Consider the following 17,494-nt stretch of genomic DNA (forward strand, 5'->3'; position numbering starts at 1 on the left):
ACCTCGCTCGCTTGTGCGTCTTGAATTGAGAACCACAAACGTTGGTCTAGAGAAAGGGGCTATAACGAAACCGCAGCTCTTTCTGTTGTTTCCTATTTCGCGGATAGTATTTTAGTCCTCGTATAAGCAGAGAGCAGGCTCTCTAGAAAAGAGAAGTGAACATCGTAAAAAGAAAGAAAAAAGACAGAATAATAATGAAGACGGTCGTTGAACTGGGAGGAATGACCAAATCATGTCGGCGGCTCTTTCCACTGCAGACTTCTCGAGTGGCGGAAGCAGCAGCCCCGCACCGGGTGGGCCCTCGCCGGTGGCGGCTGCCAGCAGCCCGACGCCGTCACCCCTGGTCAACCTCCGCCACGTGGAGGCCCCCAAGACGGCTCCTGCTCCACCGGCTGGCCAGCCAAACACCTCCGTGGGCGCCCCCAACACGTGCGCCGACTGCGGAAGGCTCATCGTGTACGTCCCGCGCCACTCCCACACCCGCGGTCACGGCGCGTGTGTGCTACATGCATTACGGGCAGCGGGACGCCCCGTGCGCGGCGCGCATCAAGTACCAGAGGACTCGGTCGGTGTGGTGCCACCGTCCGCTCGCCCTTTTAACGTTTGTCACACGAGAGATCGTCGTCCGGCGCTCGTGTCGCTGCCCTTCCTGGGCCACTTCCTTCACTCTATCACCAGTAAAAGCGTGCAGTGTGGCTGAAGCTGACGAGAGCCAGTTGGGGCTCGAAAGGAAAGATGCGTTTGTTCTCAAGTAAGAAAGGTTTGCGAGTGACCAGCGCTTTTGCGACGGCGAAGAGCACATAACAAAAGACAAGGTGTCTGAGATGCTGGCCAATTGTGAAATCTTTTACCGACCGAAATTATTTGCAAATGCGGCTTCCCTATTGGCTGTCGCCGGCTTCATATCGCGCAACCGTTGCACCATTTTAGTAAGACAGAGCCCACACTCCTCCCACCGCAGTTTCTTCTTTCTCTTGATGCGCCACTCCCTCCGTCGCACTTTCCGGTACAGATTCATGAATTAAAGAAAATGCGCGAGGCCGGGCTTCAGATTTCCAGAGGCGTCCGGCATCGGGAGTGCTTTGAAACGAGGAGGAAACCGGAAAAATATCAATAGAAAGCTGAAGCAAGGAGAGAATCCCTAAAGATTTCAAGCTCGCTGCGACAGCGGTGCGGTTAGGCCGTTGGAAGGTGCTGATAACAACAATAATCCGTGTTTCTGAGAGCACGACTCTAGAAGGAACCCTGCAGAGCTATTCTATATGTGTGGGCATGTGCGTAGCGAGGAGGGACGGATTGTTAGGGGGGTAAGCGCGCGTGTATTCCGAGTCTCAGAGTAGAAGAATTCAGCGCACGCATACTCGAGTTTCGATATTTGTTATACTTTGGTCATTGCTTTTCCGGCTGTGAATTCCTTATATTCACTTCCTGAAGCACAACGCAGGAGAAGTTTATAACGTGACCGTCGAGACTGGAGCAAAAACCAGAGGCCGAATTCACAAAACTTCTCTTTCGTAAGTGCGTCTTCCCACTGGTCAGCCGGCTTCACTAATGATATGTCACGCATCGTGATTGAAACATTCACTTAGAAAAATTTTAGCGTACGACGTTTTTGTGACATGAACTGCGGACACCTTTCACGCATCAAGCATCCCTGTTTCTTTCAGCTTTTAAGAAAATAATTATTACAGTTCTTTTTGTTCGTGAACAAGGAGGAGCTTTTGAAACATTTGATATATGAAAGATAGCCAGTGAACGTTGAAGGACGCCTACAGAGGACGGTTCGTCCTTTGCGTTTGCTTGTGTTGTCTCCATGACAGAGCTTTTGCGTCACTAAATGATTAAACCTTGCATAGGACCATCATTGTAACACGAACTGTGGCGAAAATAAGAGTTTGCGCAATAGAACAATAATTAATTTACGTATATCTTGATTTTTTTTTTATTGCAGAGGTGTGTTCGTGCGCATCAAGGATCGCGCCCTGCACGCCGAATGCTTCCGTTGTGCCACCTGTGGAACGTCTCTGAAGAACATCGGTAAGCGTTGGCGTTCTTTTATAACGCGGTTGCGCCGCTACGCGTACTTGGAGATCATTCAGAGGCTCTACACAATGTACTGTCATTACACTTCGGAGACGCCCGTTTATGCTTCACAAACGTTATGGTTCGGCTGATTGAGTTACGCTGGTTTTTCTTGATAGGTATAACGAATGATGAAAAAGCAAGAAAAGGTCTTGCGTTCGTATTTCTTCTTTTCTGGTCATATGAGGCCTCGGCAAACCTACACTCGCATCAACTTCTGAGGTAGCACCAAGCTCTAACCTGTAAATCACGGTTCGTGGGACAGTTCGCACTAGAGCTTCAAGCCTCATACCAGTCGACGAATCCACTCGATCTATAAGGATAACAGGTTGTAAACGCAAAGAAAATTTAATTGCAGCGTCAGTAGAAGCAACATATGCGAAGTAATCAACAATTGATCATGACATGCCTTAGTCACGATGCGCGGGATACCGCGGTTATGTGTTCTTGGGACCAAGGCAGATACTCCATGACACAGTAAATAATGGTTTTCTGCGTGAGAGTGCTTATTTTCTACAACACAAAATCGTAGTGCTTACAATAAACTTTACACAGCGGAAGTCGTTGCTTGTGCTTTATGTTTACAAACATAAGCCCAGCGTAAGGTAACAGAATAATACTGTTAAAGTAGATGCGCATACATAAAGAAACATAGAAGCTCAGGCAGGCGCTTGCGTAGTGCTTAAATATTTATTGTATTTTCTATTTTCAAGGATTTTTTAGAGGTGCGAGGGGTGGGGGGGATACTCAGTTTGGAGTTTCGAGTGCCTTTGCAAGAAGGATCAATCAAATGAGTGAACTCTTTGCCTGTGCAAGAATTGTCTTTGAGAATGCTTTTATTTCCATCTGCCTTTCCACCGATACGCTCATGAAAGCGTTATGATGCCACTTTCAATGAGGAAAGCTGGCGGCAGTGGCTGTCTTATTTAAGGAACGCAATGGAAACGGCGAAAGACTGTCGCGGTATATTGAAACATGACAAAAGTAAAAAAAGGATGTTTCAGTGCAGTTTGAACTATAGAAAATGTGCTGTATGCACCCAACCCGTTCTATCCACTTCTTTTCTCGCGCTTTGACGGTTTCGAGCTCGAATACATTGAAAGAGAGAAAAAGCCGCGTCCTGACACCAGATGTAATTTAACATAGAAAAAATGGGTCGGCGTGTCACCATATAGGAAAACAACGTTCAGTTAGCACACGCAATTTTGCAGAAGTCCGAACACTCTAAGCAACTCGCGGGACTGCGCCCCAAATCGACCATGTAGTAATAAACTTTGAAGTCAATAGACGATATTAATAGTAGTATAGGAAGTCACAAAATGTTGAGAAAATCAATATGGAGATTTATGATCAAGAGTATACGATGTGCCATTCGCTGTAAAATAAGTTGAACAAAGGTAACAAGAAAGCTGAGAGACAGCTTAGTTTTTTGAAGAAGATACGCACATTAAGTTTTATTACCTTCCTGAAAAATTGTGCTCTCCCTGCCCCAACTGACGAATCCTAAACGTGCTCTCTACAGGCCACGCTAGCGTACAGTACAAGGCACAGTGCAAGTGCTCGGCGAGTCGAGCACGTGCAGGTGCTTTCGCGAGTGCTTGCGGAGGGTGTTCAGCGCACATTGACTTCTGATCACGGCGTCTCATCGCTTTCTAGGATACTTCAACATCAAGGATAAGTTGTACTGCGACATCCACGCGAAGCAGGCCGCCCGCCACATCGCGCCTGGCAGCAGCCTGGAGCCAGTGCCCGTTCCACCGTGAGTACATACAGCGGCGGGGACACTGGAAATTATGCGCTCTTGTTGGGTGACTATCAAAACACCCGGTGTTAGATAAAGATGTGGTCGTCTTGCACGCATGCAGAGCGCTAAAGTGATACTCAGCGTTTTCTCTGGCCGTCCTATAGGAGGAGTGCACCATTTCTGCAGCGTTTCACAATTATTTTCACGAACATATCGTGTCACGACCATTGAGCGCCTCACGAACGCTTCACAGACTGTTCTGCATTTCTGCAGAAGAGTCTGTGCCGCTTAACGCTGACGTAAAACTATATACCGACGTATTTAGCGTAGAACAATATATACACGGTGTTTCAGCTAACTTGTGTGTATTGAAAAACAAACAAACATGTGCGCTACGTGTGTCGAATTGGCCCAGTCAGGGGCGTAGCCAGAATTTTTTTTCGGGGGGGGGGGGGGGTTCAACCATACTTTATGTATGTTTGTGCGTGCGTTTGTATGTGCGCGTGTATATATACGCAAGCAAAACTGATAAATTTCGGGGGGGGGGGGGGGGGGGTGAACCCCCCAACCCCCCGTCGCTACGCCCCTGGGCCCAGTATTCTTCTGAGGCGTACGCAGCACGTCATGATTTCTTTTTTTTTAATCCGCCAAGCTGGGTAATTAAGTAAGACCGCTGAATTAACTTGTCGATCAGTAACTCTAGCGAAAGATCTTCGATAAAAAAAGTTGTAGCTCTTGTTCAGAAGCATCGAAATGTTTCATCCTTGCTAAGATATCTGCCAATCCCCAAGCTGGGCAATTAACAAAGGTTGCCTAATTAACACTTAAAACAGTAAATTTTGCGGAAAATCGATAGAAAAGTTGTAACGCTTGTTAAGCAATGTCGGATTATTTGATTTGTGCTAAGATAATTACCCGTTTAGTTTTTTCCCAGCTTTTCTTTAGAGTGCGCGAGATTTTTAAAAACATATACTTGGCGCAAGTTAGCCCCGCCACGATGGTCTAGTGGTTATGGCGCTCGACTGCTGACCCGAAGGTCGGGGGATAGAATCCCGGCTGCGGCTACATTTTCGATGGAGGCGAAAATGTTTGAGGCCCGTGTACTTAGATTTAGGTGCACGTTAAAGAACCTCAGGTGCTCGAAATTTCCGGAGCCCTCCAATACGGCGTCTCTCATAATCATATCGTGGTTTCGGGACGTTAAACCCCAGATATTATTATTGGCGCAAGTTAGCTGAAACACCCTGTATACTATAGTCTGGGAAGGTCAATAGCTCGTCGCTATCACATCTACAGCGTCCCTGAAGGAATAATGAGTGCAACGCGACCGCAGATCTTGCGTTTATTTGAGCTTTTTTACAGCGAAAGCTGTTATGAGATCATTTCACCGGCCGTTTTTGGTGCCGTAGTTGTCCGCCGCCGCCGCCGCCGCCGCCGCCGCCGCCGCCGGTGTCCGTAACCAGTATCGCTCGAAATAAGAAAAAAAACTAAATAAGAAAAAAATTCCAGGATGGAACGAGGTTCGAACCTGGGCCCTCTGCGTGGGAGCCCAGTATTCAACCTCTGAGCCATGCCGGTGTTTGAAACTGCTTTGCAAAAAGGTCCTATACAGGCTTCATGTCGGGAACGAACCACATTAGCATATGCAATATAGCGTGGTAAAAGAGTAGAATAAGTACCAAGCGTCGCACAACGCGAATTCTGTAACCAGGCGTCACACAATGCGAATTGCGCAACGAGTAGGTTGTTGAATGCTTCCAACCCATTACAAAGAGCTCTGCTATAATTCTTCATCGTCATCACGCACAGCATCAACAAAGTGCGCATAATGCCTTACATGCGTTTAGCAGGTACCACGGCTGTCTGTAGAATGACGAAAAATGGCACAGTGCCTACTGCCCTACTTATCAAAAATTACAATGATTTATAGCGTAGTGGGTTCCTCGCAAGTGCACTTCTGTTGGTTGCCAAGGAAGCCGATAAGGCTCCCATGATCCATTTCCTCAGGGTCTCAATAAAGTCAATTCTCTCTCTCTCTCGCTCTACGTTTCTCCGGTTAACGTATGTTATAAAGCGTGGTGGGACAGTTAAATAACGACCGGGCGTCACACAATATGCATTACGTAACTAGTGGGTCGTTTAGAGCTTCCAACCCATTACAAAGGGCGCAACCATAATTATTCATCGTCATCAACCGCCGCATCAACAAACTGCACATAATCGCTTACATATGGTACCTCGCTTCTCCGCAGAACAACGAATAATGTCGTGCTGGGTGCTTCAAAACTTCCTGAAAATTACGCTTCGTGGCGTAGTGGGTACGTTGCTAATGTACCTGTATTAGTAGCCACAGGAGAGTTTATAACGGGCTCTAGAAATGCCGCTCTTCCAGCTTTCGCTGTGACTGTGCTGCGCTTTCCTCGCAGGCCTGGCGTTTTTTTTAAGAGCTTTCTTTCTTAAAGAGATCGTTAGCGTTAATTTTATCGTTGTTATTGTAAAGAGATTGTTATCGTTGCTGGCTGCTATTCCCTGTCAGCTGCGACGCTCGAACACCCATCTATAGGGAACACGATAGGCCAACGACCGCGTGGTTATAACCTGTTGTGTTGGCTTTCAATCAACGAACCAGTAGCAAAGTAAAGATTTTGTAATGGTTCTTATTTTATTTTTTATAATGTTTGGTTTGCTTTCATATGCTTTCTTTAATTATTTTTCTAAAGAAATTATAAGAGCTGAATTTATGTTAACGGTTGATAAGCGGAGCTTGATGTCCTAAAAATGCGGATGGCATAGTATAGTAGAACGATTGATTGGTTTTTGCCCTATGTGAGGCTTTTACTGCCATCTAGCAGAGAAATTTGAGTAGAGCGATGTTTCGGCAGTTAACCCAAAGCAAAATTCGGCCACTGCGGTTGTTAAACAGAACCACTGTCCCATTCTTAGTTGAAAGACGTGAAAGGATGTAAGCCACTGCGGCTATGGAGGAAGGTTACCTCTAAAGTATAGGTTGAAGAAAGAGAAAAAGGCGTTTTTTTGTTTTTGAAACGCGATCTTTACGATTCGTTGGTGGAGTTAACGGCAGACCAGTACAGGACGAACAAAGGTTACAAACAGTGAGAGTATTCCTGGCTTAGGTCTAGGAGCAACCCAGGGGCACTTAACCTACCAAACTCACAAACAACACACAAGCTCAACGTTTCGCATGAAAACTGCGTGAAAAGCCATTTTATTTTAGCGCCAGAAGGGGGACACTGTCCTCTCATTCCTCTATATCGAGTCAAATTATATACCACTTTGCTTTTGAAGAAAACAAGCGACTCCATAAGCGCAACCACTTCCACAGGACTGCATACTCTTTCTATGTGCTTAAACAAATCTCCGAAGACCATGCCCGCTGCGTCTTCCCAGGGGCGGCCACATCCCGCAGGGAATTCCGCTGGCTCCGGCTCCGGCCCCGGCTCCGGCCCCGGTGCCCGTAGCCCCGAGGGCTCCCACCGTAGGAGCAGCCTCTTCGCCGCTGTACACACCGCCGGCGCCCAAGTTCACTCCGGCAGCTCCGTACACGCCGACCCAGGCGATGCCCGCCGCGCACTCGCCGGTAGCGGCCGCTCCGCTGGCTGACCAGCCGCCGCCGCCACCCGACAGCCCCGGCATCTGCTATGACTCCCCCGTTGCCATGGGCGTGAGTAACCTCCGCAAAGTCTTCCAGAACTAGGGGCTCGCGCCGGCACGCGCGTCGCCGCTTCCGCTCGCATCGACAGGAAGCCAAGCCCTGCGCGGTTCAGGACTCGCGTCCCGTGCGTGGCGCCGTAGCGCGACGCGGTCGGGCAAGGTGTACACGGCCGCGTCGACGACCACCGAGGCGGGCTGTGATGTGCAGCTTAGGAATGCTCGCGTGTCGCCTGTCCTCTTGTGTCGGTGTACACTGTGCCCTATATGCTGCACCTAGTGGCGTTCGCCACGGCGGGCTCTCGCAATAAGGATGACAGAGCAGTTTTTTACGCAGAGTTATTTTTTTTGTGTGTGTGGCTAGCTAACCTCTCTGTGCCAACCTCTTATTTAATCTAGGAGGACGCTTTTGCATTCGTCTCTCCGTCCTCTGATATAAATGCATATGAGCTAGCAGCATTTTCAACGGCTGCCTTTCGTTCTACCTGTCACGTCTGCAAAATCTTTATGTATGGCAGCGTATCAGCGGTCTGTAATCAAACCGGTGTGGTCAATGTCAACTAGTAAATTATTAACATGGCTATGATTCACTGGTGATATCAGCCTATTATAGGGTAAACTTTGAAGATCAACCGAAACCCTTCGGTCGAGAGCTACTCCATTTTATTCGTTTTTAAGAGGTCACGCTCTGTAAAAATTGAGAACGTTCACTAGTGTAGCCGCGCTATTCTGCACATATTGTATTGAGGACTGTAAGGGTCGTAGCGTTTGCTAAAGTTGGCACTCCGCATGTGTCTGCAAGGAAAAGCAACGAGCTACGGCACACAAACAAATAGAACACTGGTATTGCGTATTACTGATGAGTACAGTCTGTCCTTACATTATACCCGTACGAAAAAGGGTGTAACGAAGTAGTTTCGTGAAAATGCGTCCGACCCATAAAGCGAAATCAGCGCTATTTTCTAAGCGCTATATACATTTGCAGTTTTCTTGGCACATTTCTTTCATGTCAAACTTATGTGATGTTTACGTTTACACGCTCAGATGTGTGTCTCTTAGGTATACTTAGGCGATATGTGTGATATTTCTTTTTTTTTTCATATTTTGGGTATAAGTAATGATACTCTGCCGAACACAATAGGCCAGTTGAATATGAGGTGTTTGCATTTTTCTCTCAGGATACTGCAATGATGAGTGTCAAAAGGAGTACCTGCAGAATACTCAGAGTTTATGGTTGTTTATTACCTCCTTACAAATCCTACGAGCTTCTGTTGAGAAAAAAAAAAACTGTAGTATTGTAGCAAGTATTCGTGGTCGGTCTTGAGAAACGGCAGCTTTGTTATTGAAACCAACCTCAAGATTCTTTTGGTTGTCATACTGCAGTACTGCAATTGTTAACAGTCGTTACACTTTTGTATTGTAAAGTGAGATGGCAGCATGAAAAGCACGCTACGAGAGTTCGCTTTCTGTGTTGATTGTTAGGCAAACATTTTATACATGTGTGGAAGAGAATGTGCTCTAGAAAATAGCAAGTCCCTTGCGTGCATTATTTAGCTCGTGTTCGACTGCCCTGTATCGTCTGTCCCGTGTGTAACTGTTCCGCTCGGTCGGCATTGTTGGCCGCGTCCCGTCTCTTATCCTCATAGTACTGTTACGGAGTATTGTTTTATTTGTTTTCTTGGTATGAGCTTCGTGATTTGCGCGATATTCATGTACACCGTGGTAAATTTGGTGGACCGCACTACGATACCCGACCGAGGAGTGTTAAGAACGTCATTTTCGCTGTGTTGTCCATCGTGTGATGAAATGCTTTTCAAATAAAGTGCCAAACAAGTCAACTGAAATCCACTCTGGCCATCTTGTTTACTCTCTGGTCGTCGTCACGTGCACGAATAAGAAGACTAACCGTGTAACAGATGCACGACGGGATGAGCGGCTGGAAATGCCTCGCTCTTAACGCTCCTCACGGCCTCACGAGAATGTGTCTCTGGTCGCGATCTTGCAGCGCGCGGTGTCTCGGCACAGGCGCGCGCTCGGGCTGCACGCGGCTATAGGCGGCGCTTCGTGGTCTGGGTGCTTCGGATCGAGTAGTTGTAGTGTGCACGGCTTTCAGAGCGAGTGTGCTTCAACGCGGTGCTTTTTTTGCTGCCTGGCCCTGGGCTGATGATGTGTGACTCCATGCTTGAGCCTAACACCGCGTACAGCTTAATTCCGGCTCTGTGTTCTGGTAGTCTCTTTTTTTTTTTCATTCGTCTGTGTCTTCTACCCACAATGGGTGCGCCAAGCCTTGGTTACAGAGTGCCAAATTACTCGGGTAATTCGTAAAACGACGTGACGGCTGCGTTTATTTTTGTTTTGCTGCAGAGGTGCGCCGACGTAAAAATGACGTTTGCGGCGCCACCGTGTGTGGTTAAGAAAATACTACTACGCGAAAAAATAAAGCAAGGAAACGAAGTAAGGAAAGGAAGGGGCGGTGCTCTTACGCATTGGTTTGCTATGGTTAATCGCCACTCTTCCCATTCAATAGGCTGTGCCCATCAGCCAAATCGAATCTTACAAAGTGCCTCCTTCTTTTTTTTCTTTCTTTTTTTTGCAAGAATATTGCGGAGGCCTAAAAACAGACTCACTTCTGTCTAAAATTTATCTTACAGAATTAAGAAAATCGAAAAATTGCTAGTATTCGTTCTCTAAGTAACGTTTGGGTTAAACGAACGCAAACTATGCCTGCCTCAGACCCCATCGTGCCATTTACTTCGCGATGCGAGAACCTTTCAGCGGCATAACGACTCAGATTATTTCCTTCTTCGAAATATGTACATTAATTTAACCATACGCTTTCCGCAATCTCTCGCCGAAAATATATGGGGGTAATTTAAGCCCGCAGTCATGAGCTCCTGCTACAGACAAAAATAAACCTTAATATTTAATTCAGCGCCGCACTCGGGCACACATTCCAGTTGGCGCCAGTAGATGTGATCGCTGTGTCCTGTTGTCAGTCCCCCCCTTTTTTTTTTCTTCGCGGTGTATGCGTTGGCATTCGCAATAAGTGCCAAGAAAATGCATGCTTAACAGCCGACGAATTCTGCAGCGGAACTGAAGCAGAGTCATCGGGTTCTGGCCATGGCTGGTTTGCTTGCTGGCATACGCAGCTATGTTGTCTGCGGATAAAACTAACGGTAGTAGAACTCAACGTGCTTCGTTCGCGCCGCGAGACGTTAGTCTCGGTCGTTTAAACTGCTAACGAGCCATTAGTTCGCCCAGTCATTTCGGCCTCAAGGGACGAATAACGTTTTCAGATGGTGCCTACTGCACAAGAGGTTCGCTTCCATGTTCACATAAAAAAAAAAAAAAAAATTAACGACTTCTCGCGCGCAGGGCTAACGACTTATCTGCTAAGGACAACAAATATTATTAACACATAAAAACGTGATAGCGGAGCGAGAAACGGTTGATTTAATCGAATGTGGTAGCGGACCCTATGGCACTTAAACCTTTATATATCTTTCGGACGTTCTTGTGAAAATATTCGTGAGGCGCGTGAGACAGAAATAATATAAAAAATGTGTCAGCGGAGAAGCAATGGGCGTGAGAAGTGAGTGCATGTTTCCTCGTGCTTTCATGTAGTGCTGTGTGATTTGCAACAGCAACGCTTGGCGCGCGGTTTGTGATCTGCATGCGAGCCGTTTTGACTTGCACATTTGAACACCCCTGCATCTTGCTGAGTTTGTCGCTTTGGTCTCTTTTCTTCTTGCGGCACTTCTGTTGTTCCCTGGACAGCGGTCCGATTTCCGCCCGGTGTCAGCGCATTCGCCCGTGGCGGGTTCTAAGCCTCAGACTCCGCAGGTAAGGCGTTCCAAGCGGGAGCCAACTCTATTACGACCTTACACAACTGGTGGTGAAACACAAACAGCAACTGCTTTCCTGCGAGTAACAGGTTAACTACATACACACACCACGGGCCAACATCGTTCCCCTCTTGTACAAAGAACACTTATTTATCTCTATAGTATATGAATTAACAAATCATCGCGCAAAAGCTGAGGAGTGCCTAAGCTTGCAGGCATGAATGCGCAATTTACTGAATATGTAAGTAATGCGATGTAGTCCAGGTCATTGTGTAAACAGTTTTTTTCGATAGCGCGGAACCGGGGCTCTCGCACTCCACTATACAAGTTAAACAAATTAACATGAAGGAGCTCGTTTGTAGCACTTCCTATCGGCAAACCAATCGAAGAGGCAACGAAAACAACACGTGACAGGAGATGCGACGGACTATGTGTGGTGTTAGCGTTCTGCATCATTCGCGTCGCTACTTAGCGATGTTAGCGAATGCGCGCATTATGCGCTGACCTGTCGCTATATGTTCCTTAAACTTTGTATTACTTTGCTAGGTAGGCATTACAAGCAACCGGAGGGTACGCAAACTTGCTTTTATTCATGCCCCGAGCTCTTTACACTAGCTTTTCTGAACACCAAGGCGCACGTGCATCTGTACAGAAAAATATGAACAAACGTAGCGCATACGCGACATGATACGCAAAACATAATACAGTTCACCACTCGCCCAATGATTAACTTTTTGGTTGTCTTTAACTCCTTGCGAATGACTGGCAAGTTAATGTCTGTGCTAGTGTATTGCTTGTGCAAGGTAAACAGGTTGTAAGCCCTCACATGTGACGCGTCATCTTTAATTGCAGGGCAATGGCGTTCACCATCATAATTCGATGTTCCACTGAAAACACGTATACGAAAATCGATACAACGGATATATTCAATGCACTCGTGCGAAGCGAAAAGCGTCTTTATTGCTTCTTTGAGCCTGAGCTATCATGCCTGTAGGACAACGCGAATGACGAGAAACAAGGAAGAGCACCTGTGGTATTTAAACATTCAAAACTGCTGTCCGTGTTCTCAGTTTAAACAGCTAGGACGGAATGCGCTCTAGCCCCAGCGCTAAATCCCTATGTCCGAACAACGCCAGTGCTATCCACACACGTGCACACTGTCAAGGGTGAAAATGAAAATACACCTTGTGTTTTGTCTTGTAGGGTCTGCTTTTCATTCCGAGGTGATAGTGCATATGCTATAAAACACACACAAGAAATGCGTGGCAATAATTAGTTAAGAAGCGAGCTAATGTTAACCGCACATATATACGTCCATGTTGGCATCCGGTACAATCGCCTTCCTTAAAGCTATTGACTCCCAACACTATTTTCGTCAGCTAAGTGAACTAAATGCCTTGTGGGATACCTTAACATCAAACGAATGTTTAAACGTCACCTGTAGAAGAGAATGCACACATGTATATAGTCACTGATGTGAATTATTCGTGGGGGCGGACATGCTCCGTAACTTAAAATGAAAGCCGATTATTTATCAATAATTAGCATGAATTTCTAACCAACCTTTTAGCGCACTAAGTGTTATTTACGAGTTGAAGCCAGTCATTCGACAAGGCGCCCTTGAGTAAAGTTTTGAAACTAGCACCGCTTTTCAGATAGGTGCTGCCTTCTTTCTTTTTTACGAAGTGTGAAAAAAAAGAAGAAAAATAATTGAATGTTTGCCTACAGCTATGGGCAGCTATCCCAAAAATGAAGTATATAGACAACAAGCCCCAACAACTGCAATAGCATAAAGAATGAAAACGAAACAACTGTCACTGCTGCACTTGCCGTAAAAAGGCACTCATGTTTCACGTACTTTTCTTTATCCACACGCTTTTTTATGAAAGCTGAAGCTAAAAAAAAAAAAACAAATGACTGTGACGTCAGTGCGTTCGTCGCGGACATTGGGAACGTGTATCTTAAAACTGGTGGTGTTCGTAAATCTTGTTCCACGTCGATAACGCTTCGGAGTCATTAGCAATAACTTGGAGAATTACAATATGTACAGTAAAGTAATTAGTTTGCACGTTAGTCGTTAGTCAGATACCCCTTTGTTAATTAGCAAATCTTCATTTTTATTTCCCGTGCAAATAGCACCGGCCTCTTGTGGTAATCTCAATAAGTAAAATTCAGCTAGGTGTCATTGAGGTTATTCAAAATTCTCTTTAAAAAAAACATAGCCTGAATAACAAAGGATAAATGAAATGCCGAAGAGTATTTTACATCAACCGAATGTATGAAGATCCAAGCGATACCTATTCCGAAGAAATTGAAGTTAGCCCGTTTTCAAACGTCTCAATGTTTCTCTTGGCTCTATGTTGGCTTCTCACGATAGTGTCTTGCAGCAAGTTTTTTTCTTTTCCTATTCCGTACTCTCTATGCGCCATGTTTATTCGTAACGTCAATAATCCTCTGTTTGGCTGCACTCGTGATAGAGTTGGTAATGCAAACCGCTATACTTAAGCGTTTACATTTGTAGGATATATATATATATATATATATATATATATATATATATATATATATATATATATATATATATATATATATATGTATATATATATATGTATGGTATGCTCTGGCAGAGGAAAGACGTAGTAGAAATTGCACACACAGATAAAGCAACAGAAGAAACGGGAGCAATAAGAAAAGAAACGGGAAAGCGCAAGAATGCGTTCCCTGGAACTGACGCCACTCTTTCCGCTTGCTCACCTGACAGTCAGCGAAGACGACTCCGCCGTTCGGTGGCATGACACCGCTGCATCCCGTGACAGCACCTGTGGCCGACGCTCATCGTCCGATACCAGGTAAGAGGCGCGAACTGAGGAGGCGCTGACGGGTCGCGTGTACTCGCTGACCACTATACGGAGGGGTTGCATGGTTTCAAGGCAAACCTGTGCACACTTTGTGAGATCAAGTCACTTGAGATGCCTTTAGTGTGGCTTCGCCAAGCGCTGGTGTGCTCACAATCAATCAATCAATCAATCAATCAATCAATCAATCAATCAATCAATCAATCAATCAATCAATCAATCAATCAATCAATCAATCAATCAATCAATCGCTAGTTTATTATTCCCTCTTCATTCTTATGGCACATTAGTTACTGGCAAAGGGCACCAGCTACATCTGTACTAATTAAACAATTTACAAGGAAACAAATAATTTTCGAAGACGTTGTCTTTCTTAGGGAGCTACCTTCACCTTTCAGCATCGGATACGAATAGCCGATACGGAATGTTACATTCCTGCGTTTATGGAAAATAAATTCTTTGTTTTAAGCACGGTATTTTCACCCGCAACTCGCTCAGGAAGACATCGTATTTCATCGACTTCAATTGGAGGTTGAATCGCCTTCCAAGTTTCTGAAATGAAGCGCTCAGTGTGACCAGGTCTTTTTCAGTGCCTGTCCAGAAAATATGGCTGCTCTAATTATCAGATTGTGCACGCACGCAATGTATCCCGCGCACGTAATCGTAATTGTAATCGCCACATCAATTTGTCTAAGCCTACCAGATGCGCTGTACCGTCTCATAAAGCGCTGGGATTAGTGGTGGTTTCTTGGCTGCTCAACAGACCTACAGGCAGCAGCGTCCCTAAAATATTCAAAATATTCGTGAGCCCGTGTGTGCCTGTCTCTTTCTGTGCACTTTCACATCAAAAATTAATAATCGGGAAATATAACGAGAAAATAAAAGTATTTTCTGGTGATTTGTTCGCTGGGACATGCATGCCTAAACTGACCACAACTTACGGCAAACTTTGGGGACTGTGAGCTGGGGGAGGGATGATGACGCCCTGTATGTGTTTTTTTTTGTTGTTTTTTTCTGCCTGTGTTTGGTGGGGCTCGAATAATGAATCGTCCTAAGTGTGATAAATCAGGAAGAGCCCACAGCCAAGGGTAAATTTCATAAACGAAAGCTCATATATTTTAATCATGGGCGCCCACCGTGCAACCCTCCTCTCTCTCGTCCCTTCATCTGATGACCCCAGACTATCACAGTGATGAAGTTCATTCATCTAGCATGTTGTTACTGTCATATGTCATTGTGTGCACTGGAGACGTAAAATAACAACGCCTTGTCTGCGAAGCGGCCCAAGGTATTGGAGTGTGACGCGCAAAGGCGTGAATGCTAACAGCACGAGCGTCTCGTACTGATGGATGGAGTGAATTGCAGTTGTCGCTAACAACTTGCATGGCCCGATGCACGCAGCCGTCACAGAGACCCCCGCTCCTTACACAAATGGCATCGGAAACGGACATGCGCACGAAGGACCAGAACTCGAAGACCTCCTGGAATGTTAGTACACGTTTTTTTTTGTATCCATTCCCTTTGGACTATTACTAACAGCATACCTTAGTGGCAGAGGCGTAGCCAGAAATATTTTTGTGGGGGCGGAGGGGGGCGGGTACTTAACCACTCTTTATGTATGTTCGTGCGTGCGTTTGTATGTGTGCGTGCGTATATACTACACATGGAAAATTTTAATTCCGGGGGGGGGGTGGGGGGGTGAGGGGGATTAACCCCCATCCCTGGCTACGCCAATGCTTAGTGGTGTGCACAATAATTACACCTATTATAAGTTTTGTCCTGTCGGAAGTTACTCGCTTTTGCCAATTTACTCACTCTTATAATGTCCGCCCAACTTTTTATGTCTTTCTTGGTCATTACAACGCGCGAATGAGCATCATCTTCAACGAAGGGGTAGTAGAATACTTAAAGGGTGTGGGATAATTTGGTTGTTAGTTTTAGGAAAAGGGGTAACTTTTCACGCATTGCTAACACCCAGCAATTCGCACATTTTTTTTTCTATATTCAAATAAGTTGTATTACTAATCACTTTGTATTTAAGTACAAAAAAAGTCTAATAGATCAGCTAAGCAACAGGCACACAGCTTCAACGTTATTGCAGCAGGCACCAGATGCATTCCACAATAAAAGGAAATACGGGGCAGATCGGATTGCACGTATATTCTTCCATTGTCCATTTAAACCCAATGCTGCGTTAAAATAGGTACGAGTACTTTACAAGCCCGATCACTGACTCTTAAGTAACCCAAGATCTATGGCACGTATTGCTAACTGTGGTCGAAAAAGTTACGTTAAAGGGATACTAAAGAGAAAAACGTTTTTGCTCGTATTAGTAAACCGCCCTTTCGCAACGCGAGGAACACTACACTTGCCGCGAAAATGCGCTTGGTAAGCGAAAAAAAAAATGGGCAAAAAAAGAAAATACAGATGGCGGTGCCGCATCGAGGATTCCGCACCAAATTGCTGTATTCACAGATTTTGATAGCGTCTCATAGGAGTTGCGTAATTATTTATCGGTAAAACTAAGTTACATTGTGCACTAAGAGAACCCGAACATTAGAAGAGCGAGGTTCAGGATATTTCATGACGCCAATCAGGCCGAAATACGAAAAATAACTTCGAAACCTCTGACGTCAAAGGGATATTCAGGTGCTCAAATTTGCGCGCAAAAATAAAAAATTAGTACTTGACCTCCACTTTCTCTTTCAATATTTAAATTAGGATGGCGAAACTAACGACAATAGAGTTCTTTTGGAATAGTTTATCAGGTCTAAACTAATCATCTCTTCAGTGCCCCTTTAAGCGTGAGTGTTGTTGGCAAGGGTTTTGCACAGTGCTTGGCACAGAGCACTGTGCCCTCTCTCTCGCTTTTTTTTTTTTACGTAAGAGATGAATACAATAGTGACGAGTACAATAGTGTCGGTTGAAGTGTCTGAATGATATACTTGTAAGATAAAATTTAAATCAACGATATATTGTAAGCATATTCTAAACAATTTTTTTTCGAATTGTGGCATATACTGTTTCGTTATTGTTTAAAATGCATAATTGCTGCTGAACAACTCAGATATGTTTGAAATAAGCCGTTGCTCAGTGAATTTTACTTATACAGCACACGGTAGTTTGGTAACCAGGTTGTGCGAGTCCTACCCATATATAGAGTACCGCATGGTTATTGTGATGGCATATCTGACTGCCGTTGCTTCCATAAACAGCCTTGCTTTCAGACGCACTTTCTTGCGTAAGTGACATTCCCAGTTCTGCAAGCTGTGGCAGTCGTCTTTGTACCGGGCGCGTCG

General features: G+C 45.3%; 1 protein-coding gene across 4 annotated transcripts in view; it reads left to right on the forward strand.

The window, feature by feature from the left end:
* Nucleotides 1–217: 217 nt before the first annotated feature.
* LOC119396421 (PDZ and LIM domain protein Zasp) overlaps nucleotides 218–17,494 on the forward strand; it is a 31,561-nt gene continuing 14,284 nt past the window's right edge. Inside the window, exons 1-7 of one of the 4 annotated variants that reach the window (XM_037663644.1) lie at nucleotides 218–456; nucleotides 1,952–2,037; nucleotides 3,739–3,841; nucleotides 7,235–7,508; nucleotides 11,273–11,338; nucleotides 14,102–14,189; nucleotides 15,597–15,683. In XM_037663644.1, the coding sequence (XP_037519572.1) occupies nucleotides 233–456; nucleotides 1,952–2,037; nucleotides 3,739–3,841; nucleotides 7,235–7,508; nucleotides 11,273–11,338; nucleotides 14,102–14,189; nucleotides 15,597–15,683 (928 nt within the window). In that variant the 5' untranslated portion in view covers nucleotides 218–232. The remainder of the gene's footprint in view (nucleotides 457–1,951; nucleotides 2,038–3,738; nucleotides 3,842–7,234; nucleotides 7,509–11,272; nucleotides 11,339–14,101; nucleotides 14,190–15,596; nucleotides 15,684–17,494) is intronic. The other 3 variants (XM_037663637.1, XM_049415950.1, XM_049415945.1) reach the window with 3 other exon arrangements.

The sequence above is a fragment of the Rhipicephalus sanguineus genome, chromosome 1 (assembly GCF_013339695.2).
Source record: "Rhipicephalus sanguineus isolate Rsan-2018 chromosome 1, BIME_Rsan_1.4, whole genome shotgun sequence".
Taxonomy (NCBI): Eukaryota; Metazoa; Arthropoda; class Arachnida; order Ixodida; family Ixodidae; genus Rhipicephalus; species Rhipicephalus sanguineus.